The sequence below is a fragment of the Trachemys scripta genome, chromosome 1 (genome assembly GCF_013100865.1).
Source record: "Trachemys scripta elegans isolate TJP31775 chromosome 1, CAS_Tse_1.0, whole genome shotgun sequence".
NCBI lineage: Eukaryota > Metazoa > Chordata > Testudines > Emydidae > Trachemys > Trachemys scripta.
In genome coordinates, this window is record NC_048298.1 from 202,477,420 (window position 1) to 202,502,028 (window position 24,609).

The 24,609-nt window shown below is 41.2% G+C and overlaps 1 protein-coding gene across 15 annotated transcripts in view; it reads left to right on the forward strand.

Moving 5' to 3' along the window:
- The window catches only part of DMD (dystrophin), a 1,855,422-nt gene that overhangs the window by 1,819,578 nt on the left and 11,235 nt on the right, over positions 1–24,609 (forward strand). For 14 of the 15 annotated variants that reach the window (XM_034754682.1, XM_034754655.1, XM_034754648.1 and 11 more), the window contains 6 exons: positions 1,278–1,343; positions 2,465–2,530; positions 5,543–5,701; positions 10,025–10,268; positions 10,617–10,740; positions 14,970–15,062. In XM_034754682.1, coding sequence (XP_034610573.1) covers positions 1,278–1,343; positions 2,465–2,530; positions 5,543–5,701; positions 10,025–10,268; positions 10,617–10,740; positions 14,970–15,062 — 752 coding nt within the window. The remainder of the gene's footprint in view (positions 1–1,277; positions 1,344–2,464; positions 2,531–5,542; positions 5,702–10,024; positions 10,269–10,616; positions 10,741–14,969; positions 15,063–24,609) is intronic. The other variant, XM_034754674.1, reaches the window with a different exon arrangement.

A 24,609-nucleotide genomic window follows, 5' to 3' on the forward strand; every position in this document is an offset into this window, starting at 1 on the left:
GCTTTGTAGGATCATCACGCCCCTAATACAATAGCATTACGTACCATTATCACCTGTAATATAAGAATTGTTTCATCTGCCACTGAAATGCAACTATTCTGGAGTTGAACACTGTCTCTCTTGGGCAGTACCAGTAACACTGCATAACAGTTTGAAACTAATAAGTGAAAGCATTTTATCTACCAAAACTATTTAAAAAAAAAAAGGAATTTAGGTATACAAATTGGAATTTGGCTATTTTTTCCTAAGATTCTAAGGCCTTGTTTAGACTAGAAAGTTACACTTTACATGTAACAGTATAATTACTGGTACAATTCCCTAGTGTAGATGCTGTTATACTAGTATAAAGATGCTTTATATTAGAATAGTTATTTCCATTTGGGAAGGAGAATAAGTTATGCCGGTATAAGGCACCTTTATACCAATATTACCCTATCACTAAAACATTGCATCTGTAATTGACATGGGACTACAGGCACAACTTTCAATTGTAGAGCAGCCCTAAGGCTACACCAAACTTATTCTTTTGAAAAGTCACATGGGTCTTCAGTTCACAAATGTGGACAGGAGTTCATTTTGTAACTATCAAAAGTGGAGAGGTCCAACATTACAGTTCCCCTAATACCACACTGTGGTCATAGTGAAACTGGGAAGAGGACCTTCACCAAAACACTGGCCCTAATTCTTGCAGTTGCCTATTCAAGTATATTGACTAGGCTCAACACTTAACATTGTATATCTCATGAGGTAACTTCCTGATTGGGCATGGATGCAGGTGTTTGAAGCTCTTTTTTACTTTCTTTCTTTTTTTTAATGAGACTTCTACTATTGGACTAGAAACACATCTCAGAACAGGAAGGGAGAGAAACAAAACACTTTTCACAAAGGTTTGGACAGTGGGTCTGGAGAGTAGGAGAAATAGTGTGGTGAATGAAGGAGGTTGGCAAATTGGGAAGAAAGTTCATCTATACGTCCTTTTGCAAGAAACCTCTCATGGAACAGCTTCGTCTTCTTGCTTATGGATCATAAAAAATCAAGTTCAAGGAAAAACTCCTGAATGAACTGAGTCCCTTTTGTATGCTGCCACAAAACCTTCTACTCTGATGGATCAAGGAAGCACACAAATCATGGGTTACAAGTATAGCTTGCTGTTTATTAAACATTGGATAAACCATGGAAGCCATGAGCCATGGCAACATAAGGGCATAAACATACCAAAGTGTATTTTTATCTTTTTAAGGGGTATTTGTGATTAATCAGTGTTTTCTGCCTTATAGGCCTGCCTCGTCCCCTCAGCTTTCACATGATGATACTCATTCACGCATTGAGCATTATGCTAGCAGGTATGAGACCAGCTGGACACTAGGCAAATCTTTCTTGAAACAACCATTAAAAAAAAATACACTACAAAAGAGAAGCCATCATTATAAGGGTTTTTAATAATTGAACGTAATTAGAGTGGATAGTATACATCACCTTCTAACTACTGCTAACCACCTACCAATTAACTTGCATGCCAGACTACTATGCAATGATTGGCGAGTAAATAAGAGCCACTTAACATAGGTAAACCCAAAGCATGTGCTTGGTTAAAACTGGCCTTTAAGTTCTGTGTGGGTTTTTATTAAGTTATGCGTTCTGCTTACATAGGGTTTTATTTTAATTAGAATTCTTGGTATTACTGTATAATGCAGAGCCTTCCAAAATTTTTAACTACCAATACATGAGTCTCAAATGATACATTTAGCCAACATTGTAAAACTAAAGAATTGAGCTTATGAAATACTTGGAAAGGTGTCTTTCTTTGTTTTGGAGGGGGATGATAATATACCACTGCTGTAGTTCACTTACCAAGTTTTAAGAGGACTTTTCATAGTACTCTTATCTTAAGAACCAAACATTTGGGTAAATGCTCAGATCTGCAACGCAAAGTGATTCCCCCTCTCCCCTCCTCTTTCCCCCTCCTCTCCCCCCCCCCCCCCCAAGCAGGGGAATTTTCAGGGGTAGATACTGTGTAAAATACATACTCAAATGAAAAATAAATCAGATCAAGCTAGATGTTTTCTAAATTATATGTTACATACAAACTAGAAACATACAAGTCACTTCAGCTCTGGTGATGACATTGCCAGTTATGGAACAATTTGTGGAAGCCTGTGGCATCTTAAGGCCTTTCTTTCATAGTAGAATCTGCTTAACCAGGAGGATTTGTACGTAACTTAGAGATTAATTTAGATAGATCATTGATAATGAATAAGGAGTTACTTGTGACAGCTGCTTGCAATCACATTTGTTAACTAGCAGCAAGTGAAAAGTTGTCCGGATTTCCAAATTTAGGGTCTCTAATATGTTGACTACTGTGTCACCAAAATGTTATATATTTTACAGTTTTCAGGAAAGTTAGAGCCAGAAAAATCTGCAATGAGACTTATGGGTTTTATTGAATCTTTCAATTTTTCCACAGGCTAGCAGAAATGGAGAACAGCAATGGATCTTACCTAAATGACAGTATTTCTCCTAATGAGAGCATGTAAGTATACTATCTCTATGAATATTTCTGATGTGCATTTGCTTGTGAAGGCTTGGCACCTTGCCAGGGCCGGCTGTAGGGTTTTTTGCCACCCCAAGCAACAAAAAAACCTCTGAGAGCGCAACTGCTGCCCCTGGAATGCCGCCCTTACAATTATGCTACCCCAAGCACGTGCTTGGTTTGCTGGTGCCTAGAGCCAGCCCTGCACCTTGCAATAAAGTACCAATAATACGGAGTTCACAACATTTTCTTGTTCACATCTGACTGTTGTGTGATCTCATTGTGGTATGTTTGGTTATGGACTTCTCATGGCCCACCACCATATATATCAAAGCCAGGATTTATGATGTATAACTCAAAGCTGCTCATATGCAGCTGATGATGAAATGTCATCACACTTAAAAGTAGTCCAATGTTATGTCTTCAGCACAAATTTCACATAATACATTGAAATAAATCTCTGACAGAGCGTATCTCATAAATGAAGTATTACTTGGTAGTTTGAAGTTTTCCTTTTTCCTGTGAACTTTAAACTTAAAAGTGGATAAAAATGTTGGATGCTAAAAATGTCAGTGCAGCCTTTTGAGGGGTCATCAGGGCCATACTAAAAAAGAGTCAGTCTACAAATAATTAAATTCTACTGCAAGCAATGGCAGCATGAGCTCATGCTAGTTATTAAATATTAAAAGTCAAAAGCCTTGATTGGACAGGATGTGGAAAAATGCATTGACAAATAGTCTTTATATTGCTTTATACTTAAAGGACCAAGGATCCAGCTAGTTTGAAATCTAGTCAATTTTGTTAAAAGTAGTTTCATAATCTGCACCTGACACTTATGCAAATTTTGTGCTTTTGTGATCACATTTTCCTTGTGGGGGGGGGGGGGGGGGGGGGGGGAGGTAGGTAAGGGCTCTATGATTTTCTGCATCCTGTTGCTCTGTGAAATATACACACAAACAAAAGGGGGGAAACTGATTAAAGGTTACAGATTTCAAATACACCTAAGCCCTGTGTCCAGTGTAGATTCAGGTACTTAGGAGCCTAAATGTAACTGGTCTTCTGCTCTGAAGTACTCAAGTCACTTCTGAAAATGGGATCTGGGTTGTTAAATCAGTTAGGACTGGTCTACGGAAACACTGTAAGTTGACCTAAGTTACGCTACTTCAGTTACATAACTGAAGTTGACGTAACTTAGGTCGACTTAGCTACACTATGTCAAGCGGAGACACTCTCCTGCCGACTTACCTTCTGCCTCTTGGGGAGGTGGAGTCGCTCTGCCATCGACTTAGCTTTTCTTTATCACACCTGCTAAATCAAAACCACTGCATCAATCGCAGCAGTGCCGATTTAGCCCGAAGTGTAGACAAGCCCTAAAGGGCTTTTGAATATTTTACCTTAAGTATCTAACTGGGTAAACCATGAATCTGACTCTACACAAAATGCTATCAAATACATCAAGTAAACACATCTTTAATAAAAGATTTTTCTCCTTTGTCAACTTTAGCCTCTGTTAATTCTTCTCTCTCCCCAGATTTGTAACTTAGTTGTGTGGATCAGCTCAAGGCTGGAATGTTGCATGAAAGTTCTAAATGTAGGAGCTAATGATTTTTTTTTAATTTTCTGTTTTTAAAAAAAGGGATTGCCTGTTTTGAAGTCACAAGTTTTTCAGATGCTTTTATTACCTCAAATAATTTTAGTATGACCTAAATCGTTTAGCACTCTTATAGGCTAAAAAATAGCTTTACTAGTGTTTTGAGGAATAAAATTTAAAGCAGCAATATTTTTGAATTTTTGAAAAGTAACTACAGTAGATACACTATAAATGCCGAGTTAAACATGAAATAAACAAACTATACAAAATGATTTCTCAATATGACTTATTTGAAAAACAAGACACCCCCCTTCCCGTTGCTTACTGTGGTGTCCATTCTTCCAAAACCCCAGCCCACTATGGTCTTGTACGATTATTGCTGATATCAGTTTAGCATAGCGTCCCCCCCCCCCCCCCCATTTTTTTTTATTAAATGTCCAGAACTCAGTGAAATTTGGGAATACGCAAGATGTGCAGAATTGGGCTTGTAGATTTGTAATTTGTTTGTGTAGGGAACTTTTTGCTTTATATGTCTGAAAAGTTTCATGTACCCAACATGAAACTGCATCCATAATAAAACTGGTTTTATATATTAAAACATTTTAAAAAGGAAAATTAACACTCTGGCTGCATGTGTAAATGTGAACATAATTTGTGTGTCAGAAAAACTTTATAAGAAAGTGAACTGGCCTGGCTGGCCACTGACATGATCAGTGCAATTCCAATGAACCACTGAATTTGGCATAAATCTCTAGATTAAAATTATTGAAAATAAAATCTTTAAATTTTTTCTTAAAATTGGATACCTAAAACTTCATTAACTCCAACCATAAAACAATAAGGTGTATGCAGTACAAAAAAACCCCTATAATATTCAATAAAAATATTAGTAAAACTAAACTCTACAATAAACTAAAAGGAAAAGGGGAAGGAAGGAGAGTATAAATAGAAAAAGGGCTAGGTATAAGAAGAATGGATATAAAGGACTATGAGTAAAAATAAATGTTTTGGCCTTGCTTCCACAAGTTTTTATGCAGTGGCATAGCAGGTAGCACAAGGTGGTGATTCTTTAATGCAAGTGTGAGCAAGTCAGGTTAAGCACTGGATGGAAGCAAGGTGAAACATGGGGGCCAAGATTCTCAGCTGCACCAGAGCTTTGCTTGAAACACCTGAGGAAGAAGAGGGAGGCAAAGGTGGATCCCAAGCATATGGAGCATGAGGGAAGGCACGTAGTGAATTAATGTAATCACTTGAGCAAATTTCACTACAAGTACACTAATCCCCTGCTCCTTGCAATGAATCCAGCTGAATTTCTTCAAGAGTGAAGAGATTTTTCTATGAGTTGCCTTCTATCAATAATCACAAAGATAAAAATGAAGATGAAGAAAGCAGCTTTTTGGGTTTTTGCTGTGTTTTTCTAGAGATGATGAACATTTGTTAATCCAGCACTACTGCCAAAGTTTGAACCAGGAATCCCCGCTGAGCCAGCCTCGCAGTCCTGCCCAGATTCTGATTTCCCTGGAGAGTGAAGAAAGAGGTGAGCTAGAGAGAATCCTAGCAGATCTGGAGGAAGAAAACAGGTGAGATGTACTTTCCAGCTGTTATCATAGTTGCATATACATGATACACCCACATAAAGAGGCAAAAGTGAAGCTGAGAAACCTGCCGTTAGAGTGTCAGTTTTATTAAGCTTTTCTATTCAATCTCCTGCATATGTTCTCTCTCTCATTTTCTGCTAGATATGTGAGAGATGTTAGAACAAAATGGTATAAATATAGGCCCATTCATGCTTTTGATGCAATCATGAATCAGCGCTATTGTGTTTAGCCTGCTATGCAGAATCTTTATAAAGATAAAACTTCAAAGGAAAATATGGGTCACTTCATTTTGTGATTAGAGGGTTACTTATTACAAGTTCTGTAAACAGTGTTGTATAACTCTTCTTTGTATACAATGTACTGTGTTCTTTTTATCAGCATGTATTTCAAAATAACTCTTCAGGGTTACTTTATTTTGCATTAGCCATTACATGAGAGAGGGTTGTGTACATTTTCTGCCATAGACGCCTGGAGGAGACAGATTTTTCTTAAAAATAACCAATTGGATAGTATATTTCCCCTAGAAAGATGGGTGAGAGAGTGTAGCGATGTGGGACTCACCCCTGCAGCGCCTCCTGCTGGTCTCGCAGGGAATTAGCTCGTCCAGCCTCCGGAGCGCCCTCTGCAGGCCAGTGTCCCGCTGCCGTTGGCCCCCCATGTCCCTCCCAGGACCCAGTGCCCCTTGTCTTTGGGGTGCTGCCCCCTGGCAATACCCCCACAGTCTCAGGGTCTCCTCACCCAGGGGAACCCCCAACCCTCTATCCCCACCTTGCCTCAGTCGTGGGCTACTGCCAGTCATCATCTAGCCCCTGCTCACTGGGGCGGACTTCAGTGTAAAAGCTCATCAGAGGCAAGGTTGGGTTTAGACCTGCTGCCTCTGCCTACCTGTGGGCTGACCCCTGCAACCCCAGTACTTAATTGGCCTTCCACTAGGCCACAGCCTGGGGGGTTTCCAGGCCAGAACTCCCCAACTCCCATAGATTTCCCCCAGTCCTGCTCCACTCCAGGTACCTTCTCTAGCTCCCCAGCAGCCAGGCCTGTCTCCCTCTACAGCTAGAGGAGACTCTCCTTGCTTCTGGCCCACTGCCCTCTTATAAGGGCCAGTTGGGCCCTGATTGCACTGGCTACAGCTGTGGCTGCTTTCCCCATCAGCCCAGCTTTTCTCTGCCACAGCCCTCTCCCGGGCTGCTTCAAAGCCTTCCAGGCAAGAGCGGGGTGACCACCCCGCTACAGAGGGGAAGAAGATATATAAAGAAGATTTTAAAAAGATAAAGGTGCTGTGAAATAACTGTGCAGTACCTTTGTACAGGATGAATTTCCCCTGTTCCCTCTGGTGGTCATAAATGGTGCTCAGGCCTTGTGATGGTCCTCTGCACAGAGGTAATATTGTGCCATGTTAGCTAAAATGTAAATATCACCCACTTCTTAATCCTTTGGTGGCAGACACCTTTTTCTTCATTTCTTCCTAATTTAACTTTCCATTCCTAGCTTTTCTTTACCTTTCATAGCAAAGGCTCAAGAGGGTTTTGACAGCATCAAAACACTGTAGCCACATTTCTCTGATATTTTGGGGCTCTATTGCTTCACTCAACCAACATAAACCAGCACTAAACCTGGCAGATCTGGTCATTGGCAGATTTAATATTGAGACCCCGAGAATTGAAAAATCATGACTCAGATCCCCCAAAGTCATAAGATTTAAAGAAAATAGATTTCTGAGTCTTTAGAGTGCACTTGATTGACCTTTTCAGGTCTGCTATCTAGGAAAAGGGCATTCCTCATAGCCATAGCTACAGCCTGTGGACTTAGTGAGAAACAGGCCAAATGACCAATCCTCTGTTAACTGTAGGCCATATGGGAAATATGGTATCATCGGTGTCATAATCTCTGTTTCCACCTCATATAGGCCACTAATCTGTCTATATTTCCCAAGTCGCTTTTACACCATTGTTATGACTCACCGGGTGTTCATTCATCTGGATATATCAAAAGATATTCAACTATCCCAAAGACAGCATTCATTGCAGGCCTTCTGTCTTTTCCACAGAATTTGAAAAGCTATTTCTGGAAGCTCTATATGTGCTTGAAGCAAAAATGCTTCCCTTGCAAAGGTCTGATCTTAGGGAGAGAAATTGTGATCACTTCTAACGCTCTCATGACCTCCCATCCAGAGCTGATGTGGCAGTTTTGCATCTGTTCATCTAGAACTCTTTAGCCTTCCTGGGTGGTGTCCTGCATTCTAGTGGGAAGCTCAAAGAGAGAGTTTACTTACCAGTACCTGCTGTTCTTTGAGTGTGTCTGTAAATTCTCACTGCACACCTTCCCCCTTTAGCAGAGAAAGAATCCCAAAATTTTGGGGAGGAACTGAAGGGTGGGTGCAGCCATTCCCCCTTTCATACTCAGAATCCTCTGCAAGGGAAGGACTGGGGGGTAGAGGAGGGTGAATGTCCTCAGTGGGCATTGTTCTCTAGAAAATGCCACGGCTCATCCCGAGACAGCACCAATACCCCAAGTGTGACTATGCAGATGAAACATTTTTAAAGAACAACAGTTACCAGTAAGTAACTTCTCATCACTTTCTTGTCCATGTGAAATTATACATAACATGTTTGACTTAAGAGCAAGTGTAGGTCCTCTCCTCCTGCTTGGAGCAGGCAAGATGTCCAGCTCCTTTAGCACTGCTAATCTTCATGTTGTAGAATCTTGTCTCATGTTACAGCCACATACAGCCCCCCACCCCGACCCCGAACCGTTCATGTAGTGTGGACGTACTTCTATATCTTTCTAAGCATTCCCCAGTTTAATAAATCTTACAGTAGGGTTTCTGAGGTGTTTTTAAGCCTCTAGATCAGAATGTAAATGTGAAATTGGGTTCACTGGCAGAATAAGAAAAAGGTCTCTGTTTTCACAGCTTCTACTCTATCTGTATCAGGGCATATAATAAAGAGTTTTAAAAAATAAGAAAATCTAGGCCACTACTTTTGTCAAGTAAGCAGTTATGAGGTCTGTAGCCTGTGGTACCATTTTTCACTCTGGGAAGTACTAAAGGGACATTATAGCAGTAAAATCCCAATACAGTTTGTTATGCTTCCCCTTTGTGTGAAGATTGCTGCTACGAAATTTTATTTCTTTGGTTGTAAGATGGACTGCATTGTCCATAACTAGGTTTTTAGCTTTTCACCTCCTCTATTCTGCAGAACATACAGAGGGTGATCTTAAAAAGAAAACTAAGTAACTACTCACCAGGGAAATGTTCTTGTTTCGAGTGCTCAGTAGAATTCCTTCAGCATGATGCTCTTTGGCCTCACATCTGATATTAATCCTATGGAGTGTTTTATTCAAGAGACTGACTAGAAGAACAGTTAGCCCAATGCAGGATTAACAGAGTAGTAAAGTGATGGTAGAAATGTGGCATTCAGAGAATGCTGTATATAGCCCAGCTATTAAAACATTAACAAAATTTAAGTCTAATTTAACAGGTCAGCTCATTGCCTGTTTCTCTGTTACTCAATTTCCCATTCTAACAGTTGGTTTGAAAATCTAGTTTATGGTAAATATAAGGGAGGCAGTTTGGTCTGATGTGGTGAATGAGCACAAAGTTGCAAGTGGGGACTTCAAATCCAAGTTCTGCCACAGGCTTGCTACGTCACTCTCTCCGTCTCAGTTTTTTGATCTGTAAATTAGAATAATTCTTGCCTACATCCTTCACTGCGCTGGTGTGAAAATGAATTAGTGTTTGCACAGTGCTTTGAATAGGCAAAATGCTATATAAGTGCATTACTAGTATTGTATATACCGTGTATTCTGTGATCAAATAGTAGCATTCACATTTCACAGTTCTCACACTTTTTAGAAATGAGCAAATGGTTCATTGTCTGCTGTTAACTACAAAGTTCAGCAAACTGGAAGCTGAACCACACCTCCTGCTTATGCTTTGGGAGGGGCTTCTCGAGCAGTCACCCTTCACCTGCCACCCATGCTCTGGGAAGGGAGTTCAGAACTCTTATGAACCAGAGACCTGACAATGATATCTGTGTTTCAGGGCAACATCCTGACATCCCCGTGTGAAAACCTGTACAAGTTGGTACCTTACCTCTGTCAAACCAAACTCAAACTTTGTAGATTAGTTTCAGCAGACTCGAAGGCAGGTGGTTTGGATGGGCTTAAATCCCAAACTGTGTGCCTATTCCTAATAGTTATATGTGTGATGTGCATTCTGACTGCTATAGCCGGAGGATGGCTATAGCGTAGGCTGTACTATTCTACTTTGTAACGGTAAGGCTTTCCTTTTTTTGACATTAACAGAAACCTGCAGGCTGAATATGACCGACTGAAGCAACAACATGATAACAAAGGACTTTCTCCACTGCCATCCCCCCCTGAGATGATGCCCATCTCCCCCCAAAGTCCTCGTGATGCTGAGCTCATTGCAGAAGCCAAGCTGCTTCGACAGCACAAGGGCCGCCTGGAAGCCAGGATGCAGATTCTGGAGGATCACAACAAACAGCTGGAGTCACAGCTGCACCGGCTGAGGCAGCTGCTGGAACAGGTAAGTCCTTAGGCTTTTTCTTTGGAGCCCTAAAGAATGATTTTTCCAAAGCAGAGTTTGAAATGTTATCAATAACTGTAGCACATCAAGAAGTGATATCTGTGAAGTGTAGTCAGAGAGAGGAACTTGATCTTACTGTAGATTGCAAGTGGTAAGATAAGATCACTGGTGTGTGAATGCAGTGCAGTAGCTTTTTTAATTTGGAATTTGGATCCTTAGCCCATTGAAATGTAGTGAACAAAATTGCTGTGTAACCATTGTGGAATATATACAAAATATGGAAATATAAAAATTTGCTCAAATGTGCTCAGCTGTGAATAACCACTGTGTTTTATTCTGATATCTCAGCCCCAGGCAGATTCCAAGGTGAATGGTACAACACTGTCTTCTCCTTCTACCTCTTTACAGAGGTCAGACAGCAGTCAGCCAATGCTTCTCCGCGTAGTCGGCAGCCAGACTTCAGAAACCATGGGTAAGATGACCACGTTCAAACTGTCACGAGAGATTTATATTTATATTTTACAGTATAGGACACCACAAAATTAGCTAAGGATAGTAAAGATTTTATTCAGTTGTTAATACAAACAGTGGGCATTTGCAATGGGCATTGACTTTAGTTGGCTATTTCTCCATTGTATATCATGATGTAGGCTTTTGTATTTAACCATGGTGCAGTGTCACAGATATTTTGACATCAAACAGAAAGCTCCATCAGGGCTTGTATTTGAAAAACAGGTACCAAAAAAAAGCTAAAGCAAGCTGTTCAGATAACCTCTAAGCTAATAAATTTGATCTAATCTGATTTACACAGACCCAGTCTTACTTATGACTAAGTGATTTAAAAAAATGATCAACCATCCCACATGGTTAATTGATGTGATCTTATTTTAATGTATCATTGCTCAGATAAATAGAACTGAGTGATAGGCCACTGACAGGCAGCACCCACCTGGTAGCTTTTATAAATATATTTATGATGATAAATCACAGATTGGTTGTGGAGAAAGGTTTATTCAGCAATAGTCTTCAGTGAATAATGGTTGATATTTTTGTTTTTGGTAACGCTTCTGCTGTAGTTTCCTATCTGATAGATATTTATTGCCCAGTGTCGTGGTTCCTGAGGTAACTGCACCTTGGACCCTTCATGGCCTCCTTGAGGATACGCCACTTAGGCTTCAGGCCTCTAGTCATCACCTTCCTCGGGACAGGATCCTGCAATCCACACCCTCCAAAATGGAGATTAAGGATGCAGATTTCTGCAATTAACTGTGATCACCTGAGCAAAGCTGAGTTTAGTTCAGCACCTGCTATCCTGTTCTTTCCCAAGGGTTGCGACAGGGTTAACCAATGACCCTTCGTAAAGCAAAGTATTATTTATTCAGAACAAAAGTATTACAGAGAAAACATATCTTGAAAAGAATCGACTGCTTATATGCATACCTATTTTGCCAGGCAGTCATCAGCCTTTCACATGGAGCCCTGACAGGTTTCTAAGGGGGTGAGGGGGTCTGTCTCTCCAGGTCACACCCAGTAACAGGGAATTATTTTAAGTAAAGCAATAATTGTCTAGCAATGTATTCTTACAATAAGCTGGTTTAATTTGATGACTTCAAAGTACCAATAGCTTCACAAAAGAAACAATTTTAAGGCTATTGGAAATATTCTGATTTGTACAGATAACTAAAATGCAGTAAGCTGATTTTTCTTTTTTTTTTAAATTGGGGGAATTAATGTTTTCCTCTATCACACTGTAAAACATATTTAGTTCAGACGCAGAGGTGGGTGTGGGTTTACAGAACTTGTTGTCAGTCTTAAATTAAATGGAGGTGACAGATTTACCCTATATTGAACATCTGCTGCCTTGTGAGTGGTAATGCTACCATCATCATATGCATGATTGGGGCAAAATGTAGGGATGTAGGGATCTCCTACAATAACCAGTGTGGAGTAATGTACCTTTGAGAGAATGTGTAGTGCTAAAGTGATCTTAAAGTTAAATACTAGGGGTGAGAGGAAAGTACAGTAATAAGCAAAGGTGTCTGTGTGGCAGGGGCAGGGGGTGTTATTACTGAAATTGCTTGTTTGCTTCTCACTTTAGTTACCCTGCACTATATTCAAAATTTGTTATGGACATACTAATATGATTTAGATTAGTGTTCTGAAGAACTGAATTGTGATGAGCTTAATCATTTCATGACCATTTAATTACTTCTTTCTATGTGTTTTCCCTTTTTCCATAAAATCTATTACTTAAACATATGGATGCAAAACTTGAAAGTCAGCAGTTACCAGCCTTCTTATTAACAGATGTATAGATCTTTGTTGTGTCATTAGTTAGGCCAAACATACAGTAAATGGATTCTCATTGTGCATCCTGCTAAAGATGACTCCCATTTAACATAATTTGTTAGACCTAAATTAGTTTTCTGAGACAAAAATGAAAAGGACAGTAAGATGTGTAATCGATTTCAGTGTAATCATAATGAGACTTCACAGTGAAGCAGCATTCCAGAACCCTGGACAGGGACGGCTCCAGGCACCAGCCTACCAAGCATGTGCTTGGGGCGGCACCTGGCGGGGGGCGGCATGGCGCTCCGGCCCGAGAGCGGGGCCGCGACTGGGCTTGCCGCCCTTCCCCAGGCACTCTGGCAGTCGGGGAGAGCGGAGCCGCGGCGGGCTCGCCGCCCTCCCCCCGGCGCTCTGGCCACCGGGGAGAGTGGAGCCCCGGCCGGGCTCTCCGCCCCCCTCTCGGTGCTCCAGCCGCCAGTGGAGCCGCAGTGGGCCCGCTGCCCTCCCCCCGGCGCTACGGCCGGTTGGGGAGAGCGGCCCGCGGCCGGGCTCAGCACCCTCCCCTGCCGCGCTCCCTGCCGGGAGGAGGGCCAGGGGCGGCGGGAGGCTTTTTTTTGCCTGGGGTGGCAAAAAAGCCAGAGCCGGCCCTGACCCTGGAACAAAGATTACATGGGATCTTTTTAGCCATGCTAACGTGCAGCACTTTTCACTGTTACAATACATTTGAAGTCTTTTAGCTGTTGTTGGGGGCTGCTTGTATGATGTCCGGTTTCATTATTTTATTTAAATACAATTATTTAAATACAATTTAAACTATATTTAACTACAAGTTAAAAGTAAATTTTAGGTAGTGTTTTCTAATGCACTTAGCATTAAGATAAGAGCAGTGAATACATCGTAAATAAACGTATATTGACCTTGAGGGCATATACAGCTAAACTTGTATCTGTGCTTAACAATACCACTTTGGATATTAGTGTCTGTCCTTACTCAGGTGATTAATGTTGGCCAGAACATAATAGGATTATTCCCTATTGTTTGAAAATATATATTTGAATCTTTAGGGCCAGATTCTGCCTTCTTTATCCAGGCTGATTCAGGTATTTAGCCTGAGTAGTGGCAAAATCTGGCTCTGAATTTCCACCTTGACATCCATCAGAGGCTGGAAAAGTGACTCTGGTTTTCTTAAGTTTTTAAAGGACAACACCTCTAATGGGGCAACATTTTGTATGAAAATAATTCCTGCCACAAGCCTTGAATCCACAGCCTTCTGGTCCAAAGCCAAGATGCATACTAAGCCTGACAGAAGCAGAGCTACAAGACTTGGATTTTGCTGTGTACTTGTAGTAGAGATTTCACTGACATGGAGTATCAAAAATGGGAGGACGGGGGGTGGTAGCATTAATATTCTTTAGGTGGCATTGCTTTTTCAAGTCCAATGAGGTAAGATGCCAGGTGTATTCTACACTAATAATAGAGGACTGTGAAATGGGACAAAGGCTCAAATAATTTTCAAAATGCTGATGCATCTCTGCTTGGGTTATTACAGATGGCAACGCAGCTTTTGTGTCTTAATGGGGGATTAGACAAATAAGAGAGAATCTCACTCTCCTAGATAACCCTCCAGGTGTATTCTCCTTTAGAAACTCTGCTTTTTAAGCACTTTACTGCTATTAGGCTTCAGATTAAAAACTAAGCAAAATTACCCTTTCCTGTACAATTGGGCAGATGGCATTTGGTTATGTGAAAACATCAGAAAATGTAAAAATACCTGTAAAGATGAAGGGTGCTGAACTTCCCAGTAAGCTTCTGCCTTATAATCAGATTATAGAAATCATTCAAAGGGACATATGGATTTTGCTTTGTTTGAACTGTTTTTTTAAAACCTTTCACAGTACAATTGAGTGTTCCTGGAGCACCAATCTGATGCAATTAAACTGTCAGAAATATTAATGTTGATGCAGATTTACTCTGCTAGGCAAAGCATTCCTAACATGAAGCCAGCACCATTAGAGAGCTGCTCAAACAGCACTGCTCACAACAGCAAAAATTGGTACCAGTAATGGAATGAGGAAAACTGAAACAAGGATCATCATTTATATGAACTCCCTCCTCTTAGCAGACATTTCCCCCAGATCAAGTAATCCTGGCATTCTTTTAATGAATTAAAGTTTAAGATGCAGATTTGCCTGATTTTACACAGCTTCATTAAAATGGAAAGCATTTAATATTTGGTGACAAAATTACCCCTTAAAATTTAGACTGGATATTAGCCAGGAGGATTTATTTCAAGTGTCCTGCCTCCGTAAGGTACATGGTGGGGGCTGGGGGGAGGGGAGAAATACCATAGTGATCTGTTTACCAGATGTTTTTGCAGTGATGTAAATGCCATGGTTTGTATTTGTTTTTCAGGTGAGGATGACCTGCTCAGCCCTCCCCAGGACACAAGCACAGGGCTGGAGGAGGTGATGGAACAGCTTAACAATTCCTTCCCAAGTACAAGAGGTAAGCTTCAGTAACGCAGAAGCATATATCAGCAGTTAAGAGGTGGTATACATTCCTTAAAGATCACGCAATATAATATACAGTAGAACCTGAGAGTTATGAACGCCTCAGGAATGGAGATTTTGTGTAACGCTGAAATGTTCGTAACTCTGAACAAAACATTATGGCTGTTCTTTCAAAAGTTTACAACTGAACATTGACTTAATACAGCTTTTAAACTTTACTATGCAGAAGAAAAATGCTGCTTTCCCTTTATTTTTTAGTAGTTAACGTTTAACACAGTACTGTCCTGTATTTGCTTTTTCTTTTTCTCTGCTGCTGCCTGATTACGTACTTCTGGTTCCAAATGTGGTTTGTGGTCAGTTTGTAACTCTGGTGTTCTACAGTATAAGTACATGTGTATAAGTAAATGGTGTGTGTGAGAGAGAAATAAGCTACTTCTGTCTCTCTCTCTCTCTGTTTTTTTCACTCAAGATTATTTAGTTGTTTTTGTTAAGACTAGCTACAAAAAGCTGTGTTATGTATAAGGGACATCATAACCTCCCCAAAAATCTAACCTAGCTTCGTGGGTGCCCTATTAACAATATACACTCTATATCTGTTTTTTTTTCCTTAGAATTTCCTCTTTTCCCTTTCCCTTGGTTCCTTTTTTCACAGTCCCTCTGTGGTTTTCAATCTGTATGTTTGATTGTATTTTATTCTCTCTCCTTCTTTCTAAGAAGATTGCGAACCCAATAACATTAGAGTTGGAGTCAAAACTTTCAAACTCACGCTGTTCGAGTTCAAAGTGAGACAAAATAAGCTGGCTGCTAGTTTGTACAGAATGTGTGTGTGTGTGTGTGTGTGTGTGTGCAGACAACAGCACCTCTTTCAATTTTCTTGTTTTTATTAAAGTTTGCTCCCTTTGTTTGCTGAAGATAAGCACACACATTATTTGAATTATGGTTTCTAAAGCTTTTTATTTAAGAAAAGGTCTTTTCTGAGCCAGAACAAAACATTCTGCTGCCAAGAGAATTGCTTGTATTCAGGACTGGAGATGGAATGATTGTTGGACAGTAGCTACGGTGGTTGACATTCACCTGCTGTGGAGAAGCCCCATAAGTCCTATATGCCACCTGAAATCCCACTTTTGCCTTATTTTGTGGATGTGCATAGGCTTTGTGCACACCATTTGCACAGGGAGATGAATTTCACACCAAGTGCCTTCTCCAAAGGATGATATGCCTGCTTCATCCCAAGCAAGAACCTCTGCCAGCCTGGGGTAGTGGCAGCAGGGCTTCGGCAGTGATTTAAAGGGCCCGAGGCTCCCCGCAGCAGCTGGAGCCCTGGGCCCTTTAAATCACCACTGGAGAAGCTGGTCCAGTCCGGTGTACTTTCACCTCTGGAAGGGAGGTTGGAGAATTGATTGGAAAAATGGATAATGGAAATAGAATCATCTAGAAAAAACGTTATCCAAGAAAATCCGCTGCAAAATACTTTCACCTAAGTTGATGTCCTTAACATGGTGAGCATATGTGTGCACTATATCCATCCCCAAATTGCACCTATGATTTAGCCACCAGAAAGAGAGAGCCTGTTAAAGATGCAAGCTTCTAAATCCACGTTTAGGCACCTAAAAAGAGTGCCCTGATTTTCAAAGCTGCTGGGTATCTGCAGCTCCCATTGATTTCATTGGCATTTGTGTGTACTCAGCACTCTGAAAATATCTTTGTGTGTCCTACCTATTAATTTATGAGCCTAACCCAGTTTTTAAGAATGAGGCCCTTGTTCATTGTAGCAAACTTCCTAATCAGAATTGATGGCAATTGAAGAATAATCATTTTGAAAATACAAGCATGTTTGGAATACAGTGGTCACATTTCAAAAGTCAACAATTAATGTGTTGTTTAAGCTGCAGTAGTTATTTTCCTGTACTTAAAATAGGAAATTACCACACTATTTCAGATTCCACTCTGTGCTGACGGAGTGTAAAAAGGGATTTTAATTTTATTTTTTCCTATAAATTTTATAGCAAACTTAATTAATAAAGCTGACAGCATATAAATGATATACAGAACCTATTGCAAGCAGCGATATGCTGTAATTTGTAGTATATTAATTAGTGTTTTAGTACAGAAAACATTTTTCTGTATGACAAAACCTGCAGACATATCTCCCCTGCTACAATGATCAACACTCCCCACAACACACCTTTCAAATCCATGGATCCTACACATGTCTATCACAACATGTGGTACAGAGGCCCACTAATCCCATCTTTTTGTCTTATCACTGCAGAGGTGTTAACAGTCCACTCTACCTTGAATGGTCCTTTACAATATGTTCTAACCACTTATGCTAAACCAGTGGTCCCCAACCTTTTCCGTGGGCGGGTGCCGGACGACTAGCCACCGAGGACTAGGGCCGCTGGACAAGCAGCTGCCAAAATGCTGCCGTGAAGCGGCAATGTCAAGAGGCGTCGCCGCTGAAATGCCGCCGTGAAGCAGCGTCATCAAGAGGTGTCGCCGCCAAAATTCGGCGACATTTTGGCAGTAGCGCTTCTTGACGTTGCCGCTTCTCAGCGGCATTTCGGCGGCTGCTTGTCTGGCGGCCAGTGGGTGGGCGCACATGGATGCCTCGGAGGGCGCCATGGAGCCCACGGGCACCGTGTTGAGAACACCTGGGCTAAACAATCCCTTCCACCTTGCATTTTGCTGTAACCCCTGGGTGTACCTTTCTCACACCTGAGGAAGAGCGCTGTGTGACTCAAAAGCTTGTCTCTGTCCCCAGCAGAAGTTGGACCAATAAAAGATATTACCTCATCCATCTTGTCTGTCTAGGAATACATGAATTTTCTTAACACAAAGGAAGGGGCAAATTTATGTAGTGAGCTGCATGGAGGTATCAGTTAAAATTGTGGGTGAAGTTTAAAAATGGAAAATTTAGTCTAAATATCAGGGAAAGTGTCTTAAGAATGAGCTCCTACAAGGCTGTGAAATAACTTCGCCACAGAAAGATTTTATTTGTCACTTCCAAAACAAAAATTGAAATTATAAAATGTATAACAGGGACAAATCCCCAGTCGCAGGGAGTTGGGCTGGTGATTTAATATGACTTTTCCATCTCTAACGTCTATGATTGTGAGCAGGTGTATTAAAAAGAGCATCAGAACTTGGTAGCATTTATTTCTAATAGATTTTAGCACCTTTGTTGTAAAGCAAGTCTTGCAACATGTAGAAAACTAAGCATACAATCAGAGAAATGCAGGGCTGGAAGGGTGCCACGGTTGGAAGGGACCCTGAGAAGTCATCAAACCCAGCCCCGTGTGCTGTGGCAGGACCAAGTAAACCTAGACCATCCCTGACAGATATTTGTCCAACTTTGTTTTTAAAAACCTCCAACGATGGGAATTCCACAACCTTCCTTGGAACCCCGTTCCTGAGCTTATCTACCCTTATAGTTAGAGAATTTTTCTTAATATCTAACCTGAATCTCCCTTGCCGCAGATTAAGCCCATTACCTCTTGTCCTTCCTTCAGTGGACGTGGAGAAGAGTTGATTACCATCCACTTTATAAAAGCCCATAACATATTTCTAGACTATCAGGTCCCTCCCTTAGTTGTCTTTTCTCAAGATTAACATATTCCCCGTTTTTGTTTTAAATCTTTCCTTACAGCTCAGGTTTTCTAAACCTTTTATCATTTTTGTTGCTCTGTTCTGGACTCACTCCAGTTTGTCCACATCTTTCTTAAAGTGTGGCACCCAAAACTGGACAGACTACTCCAGCTGAGGCTTCACCAATGCCAAGTAGAGTGGGACAACTACCTCAATGACATGCCTGTTAATTCACCCCAGAGTATTAGCCTTGTTTGCAGCTGTATCACATTGTTGACTAATATTCACTTTGTGATCCACTATAACCCCTAATCCTTTTCAGCAGAATTACCACCTACCCAGTCATTTCCCATTTTGTAGTTGTGCATTTGATTTTTCCTTCCTAAGTGAAGCACTTTGTGGTTGTTTTTATTGAATTTCATCTTGTTGAATTCAGATCAATTGTCAAATTTTTCAAGGTCATTTTGAATTGTAATCATGTTGTCCCAAGTGCTTGTAACCCCTCCCGGCTTGGTGTCATCTGCAGATTTTATACGCATATCTCCATTCCATTATCCAAGTTATTCATGGAAATATTGAATAGTGATGGGCACAGGACTGACCTTTGCAGAACCCCACGTTATGCCTTCCCAATCTGACAGTGAACCACTGATAACTACTTTTTCAGTACAGTCTTTCAACCAGTTGTACACCCACATTATAATGTTTTCATCTAGACCACATTTCCCTAGTTTGTTCATGAGAGTGTCATGTGGGACTGTGGTCAAAAGCCTTGCTAAAACCAAGATATTTCACATCTACTGTTTTCCTTGTATCCACTGGGCCAGTAACCTTGTCCAAGAAGGAAATTAGGTTGGTTTGGCATGATTTGTTCTTGACAAATCCATGCTGGCATTTCCTTGTAACCTTATTATTCTCCAGGTGCTTACAAATGGATTGTTTAATAATCTGTTCCACCTTCAGATTCACTATCAATTCTTTACTGTTGGTCAGAATCAAGTCTAAAATAGCTGACCCTCTGGTTACTTTTTCACTTTCTGAAACAAAAAATTGTCCCCAGAACATTAAGAATTTATTGGAAATTTTGTGTTTTGCCATATTACATTTCTAACAGATGCCTGGGTAGTTAAAAGAACAGGAGTACTTGTGGCACCTTAGAGACTAACAAATTGATTAGAGCATCAGTTTTCGTGGGCTACAGCCCACTTCTTCGGATGCATATAGAATGGAACATATCTTGAGGAGATATATATACACACATACAGAGAGCATGAACAGGTGGGAGTTGTCTTACCAACTCTGAGAGGCCAATTAAGTAAGAGAAAAAAATAATAATAACAAAATAAACTTTTGAAGTGATAATCAAGATAGCCCAGTACAGACAGTTTGATAAGAAGTGTGAAAATACTTACAAGGGGAGATAGATTCAATGTTTGTAATGGCTCAGCCATTCACAGTCCTTATTCAATCCTAAATTGATCGTATCTAGTTTGCATATCAATTCCAGCTCAGCAGTCTCTCGTCGGAGTCTGTTTTTGAAGTTTTTCTGTTCTAATATAGCCACCCGCAGATCTGTCATTGAATGACCAGACAGGTTAAAGTGTTCTCCCACTGGTTTTTGAGTATTATGATTCCTGATGTCAGATTTGTGTCCATTAATTCTTTTGCGTAGAGACTGTCCGGTTTGGCCAATGTACATGGCAGAGGGGCATTGCTGGCACATGATGGCATATATCACATTGGTAGATGTGCAGGTGAATGAGCCCCTGATGGTATGGCTGATGTGATTAGGTCCTATGATGATGTCACTTGAATAGATATGTGGACAGGGTTGGCATCAGGCTTTGTTACAAGGATAGGTTCCTGGGTCAGTGTTATTGTTCAGTGATGTGTGGTTGCTGGTGAGTATTAGCTTTAGGATGGGGGGTTGTCTGTAAGCGAGGACAGGTCTGTCTCCCAAGATCTGTGAGAGTGAGGGATCATCTTTCAGGATAGGTTGTAGATCTTTGATGTGCTGGAGAGGTTTTAGTTGGGGGCTGAAGGTGACAGCTAGTGGTGTTCTGTTATTTTCTTTGTTGGGCCTGTCTTGTAGGAGGTGACTTCTGGGTACTCGTCTGGCTCTGTCAATCTGTTTTTTCACTTTAGCAGGTGGGTATTGCTGTTTTAAGAATGCTTGATAGAGATCTTATAGGTGCTTGTCTCTGTCTGAGGGATTGGAGCAAATGCGGTTATATCTTAGAGCTTGGCTGTAGACAATGGATCGTGTGGTGTGTCCTGGATGGAAGCTAGAGGCCTGTAGATAAGTGTAGCGGTCAGTAGGTTTCCAGTATAGGGTGGTATTGATGTGACCATCGCTTATTAGCACAGTAGTGTCCGGGAAATGGACTGCTTCTGTGGATTGATCTAGGCTGAGGTTGATGGTGGGATGGAAATTATTGAAATCATGGTGGAATTCGTCAAGGGCTTCTTTTCCAAGGGTCCAGATGATGAAGATGTCATCAATGTAGTGCAAGTAGAGTAGGGGCGTTAGGGGATGAGAGCTAAGGAAGCGTTGTTCTAAGTCAGCCATAAAAATGTTGGCATACTGTGGGGCCATGCGGGTACCCATAGCAGTGCCGCTGACTTGAAGGTATATATTGTCCCCAAATGTGAAATAGTTGTGGATGAGGACAAGGTCACAAAGTTCAGCCACCAGGTTAGCTGTGACATTATCGGGGATACTGTTCCTGATAGCTTAAAGTCTCCCATTATTATCAGAACTTGTGTTTTGGATATTTCTGTCTCATAGCTCAAGTCTCAATAAGTAGATCTTGGGAAAAGTAGGTGATGTCCCTGTATAGCTTTTTATAACTTTTTCTTTTTTAATTTAACCTTTTACAGTTTTTAAACAGTACAGAAAGAACTCTGTGCTCCTTGAAGAGCCAAAGGTTGGTGCTGAAAGCAGTTTAATTTCTGCAGGGGGAATTTCTGCTGAGTACCTGATGATTGCTGTCCTTAAGGAATTTTCCTTTCCTTTTAATCTGAGGTTTCCCATCCATGTTCCCATTGCTGTGCTGCTCACAGCAAATTCACAGCTGCTGCAGCTGCCTCAGACAGCTGCTATGCTAACTCAAAACAGATGTCAAAGCCAGAGGTCTGACATTTAGAGGAAATGTACTATTAAATACCACCTCAGTGGCTTATTTAGCCCTGCTAGATAATGGGCCACAGAGGAAAATGTTTTCACACTATACTTGTGCACAAATTACACAGTCTTCAAGGAGTTTATTGACAGTAGATAGAGATCTTGGCTTGACAAAGAAGCAGCAACAATATGCAATTTTAAAAAATAAGGGCCAAGTTCAGTCCTGGTGTTTAGCAGATGAAACTCCACTGAAGTCAGTAGAACTGCACCTAGTTAAAACAAATCTCATTGTGTTCCACAGTGTATTTTGTAGCTAAGGTTTGCAAATGCTGTTTATGAATGAACACAGAAGAATATTATCCTGAGCCCACTGAACTCAGTGGCAGAGTTTCTGTGGACTTCAATGGTGCACAGTCAGGGGCTTAGATAGTAAGGTGAAAGGAATCATATAAATACTTAGAAGAACATAAACCCATTGTAAATTACAGTGATTTTGGGGGGTGTCAAAATTCAGCTTTATTAATTTGTCAAGATACCATTTAATAAAAAGGCCGCCTAGCATGGCTTACTTAGAAGAATTATGGTGAGCTCAGGGCAATAAATAAAAAATGGCATTGAAAATAGATTTATCATTTGCAAGTCTGCTTTTATTTTTTTATCCCACTTTTATGTACACACACACACAAACACACTTTCAGCAGTGCATTAGCTATGCTTGAATACTGATAAGTTGTGCAGCTAAATCCCTACTTCCAGCACCGAAAATGTATCCTATAATTTTCTGTATTTAGTCAGCAAAGCACTGGCATCGTTGTTCAAACTCTCCTTTCCACATTGTACAGAATCAGTGGAAGAACTCTCTCAGCCACCATAAGCAGTGAATCTCACCGCTAACTCAGACCAGGAAAGGGGTGCTTCTGCCCACTCCAGCCAGCATCCAGAAAGATGCCAGGTGCTGAACCTTCCCCATGACACCTGTGGTTCAGTTAGCCCCAGGGAGCGAGATTCCTGAGGTCTTTCCAATACTTGAGTGCCTGATGGTAGCACAGCGCAGTACTGGCTGAGCCTCTGTCACTGTTTCTTCAGTGGGACCTGAGGTTGCTTTCCACCTTTGAATACATAATCAGGCCATGATGAAATTGCTTGAGAATCTATTAATGAATTTCACGTGAAGTGCAAAAAAGTGTTCTCTTGATAGTAATACTGTTTGAAAACATTTTTCAAGGCTAGAATTTATTTTATTTTGGAGGTGGGATGGGGAAAGTGTGTCTTAAACTATGGTAAGCCAATAACTTGGCTTGTTGCACATAAAAATGTAAATCTGCACTATAACTCTATTAGTTACAAACTCAGCTTGCCATAATTATTAACAACATTCTTTCCCTCTTCATTTTCGAAAACAAAGTGTGTACCCGTTCGTTCTTAGAATGACTGCTGAGAAGACAGACTAGAATTGGGCATGCTGTTTGGGAGTGATCTGAGTTTTACTGTTTCTCAGAAAATGTCCAGAAGAATCCAAGCTTATGTCATTAAGGGTGCTGTTGTTTTATTTGACTTTTTGACTTTTTTCCCTTTATTCTTTACATGACACAATTAATAATTAGTATTTTAGGCTTCAATCTTGCGAAGACCCATGTATGTACTTAATTTTACACCCTATGAATAGTCCTGTTGACTTCAGTGGGACTAAACACAGTCCATAAAGTTAAAAACATACATAAGTCTTCGCAAGATTTAGATTGTAAGCACTTTGGGGGGCCATACCTTCATGTATGGTTTTACATGGCACGACTGGGGCCCTGGTTGTGACTGATGCCTCTGGAATTTACTTAGGGTTACCGTATTTAGTGCCTCCGAAAGGAGGACACTCCACGGGCCCCGGCCCAGCCCCGCCCACACCCCCCGCCCCCCACCCCAACTCCGCCCCCTCCCCAAAGTCTCTGCCCCCTCCCCTGCTTCCCGCGAACATTTGAGTCGCGGGAAGCCTGAAGCAGGTAAGAGGAGGTGTGGGGGGAGGAGGCGCGGCCCACCCCCGGCACCGCACCGCCGGTCCCCAGCCCGGCCCCCGGCACCGCCGGCCCGTCCCCCGAGCCCCCGGCCCGGCACCACATGTCCCGATTTTCCCGGACATGTCCGGCTTTTTGGGCTCCAAATCCCCGTCCGGGGGGAAATCCCAAAAAGCCGGACATGTCCGGGAAAATCGGGACGTATGGTAACCCTAATTTACTACAGTACATTAGCTTGCAGGCCCTAATGTGAACCTCTTAATTTATGTAAGCTGGAGTTCTGCATGGTAGTTGAGATGCAGCTACTGCACCACTTTTTGGAAAGTTTAAATACAATATTTTTGATGACTTTGGCCCCAAAACACATAGGTCTGTGCTAGCCAGTCAGCTTTCAGGATTGGGGAGGTTTTTGGATGAGACTTTGTGACTAGTGTATTTGAATGTGGATTTATAAAATAAACATGGTGGATTCTACCTTTTGCTGTGTGGGGACAGGGCATCAAGAATGATCTGAGGAGAAATTAGTACACATTGTATACATTTCATTGTATACAGGCTACCTCATTATCCTCCTTCAAATCCATCCTTAAAAAAATCATCTTTCCAGTGATGCCTACAAAAAACTCAGTAATGGTTAGGCTGCTGGCATGTCAAAATCACTGCTTGCCCGGTACCAGTGTTGTCTTGTTGTTTCCTTGTACTCCCCTGTAGTTCTGTATTCATCTGGTATCTCTTGTGTTGTATCTAGATTGTAGAAAGACAAGGTGGGTGAGGTAATATCTTTTATTGGACCAACTTCTGTTGTTGAGAGAGACAACTTTTGA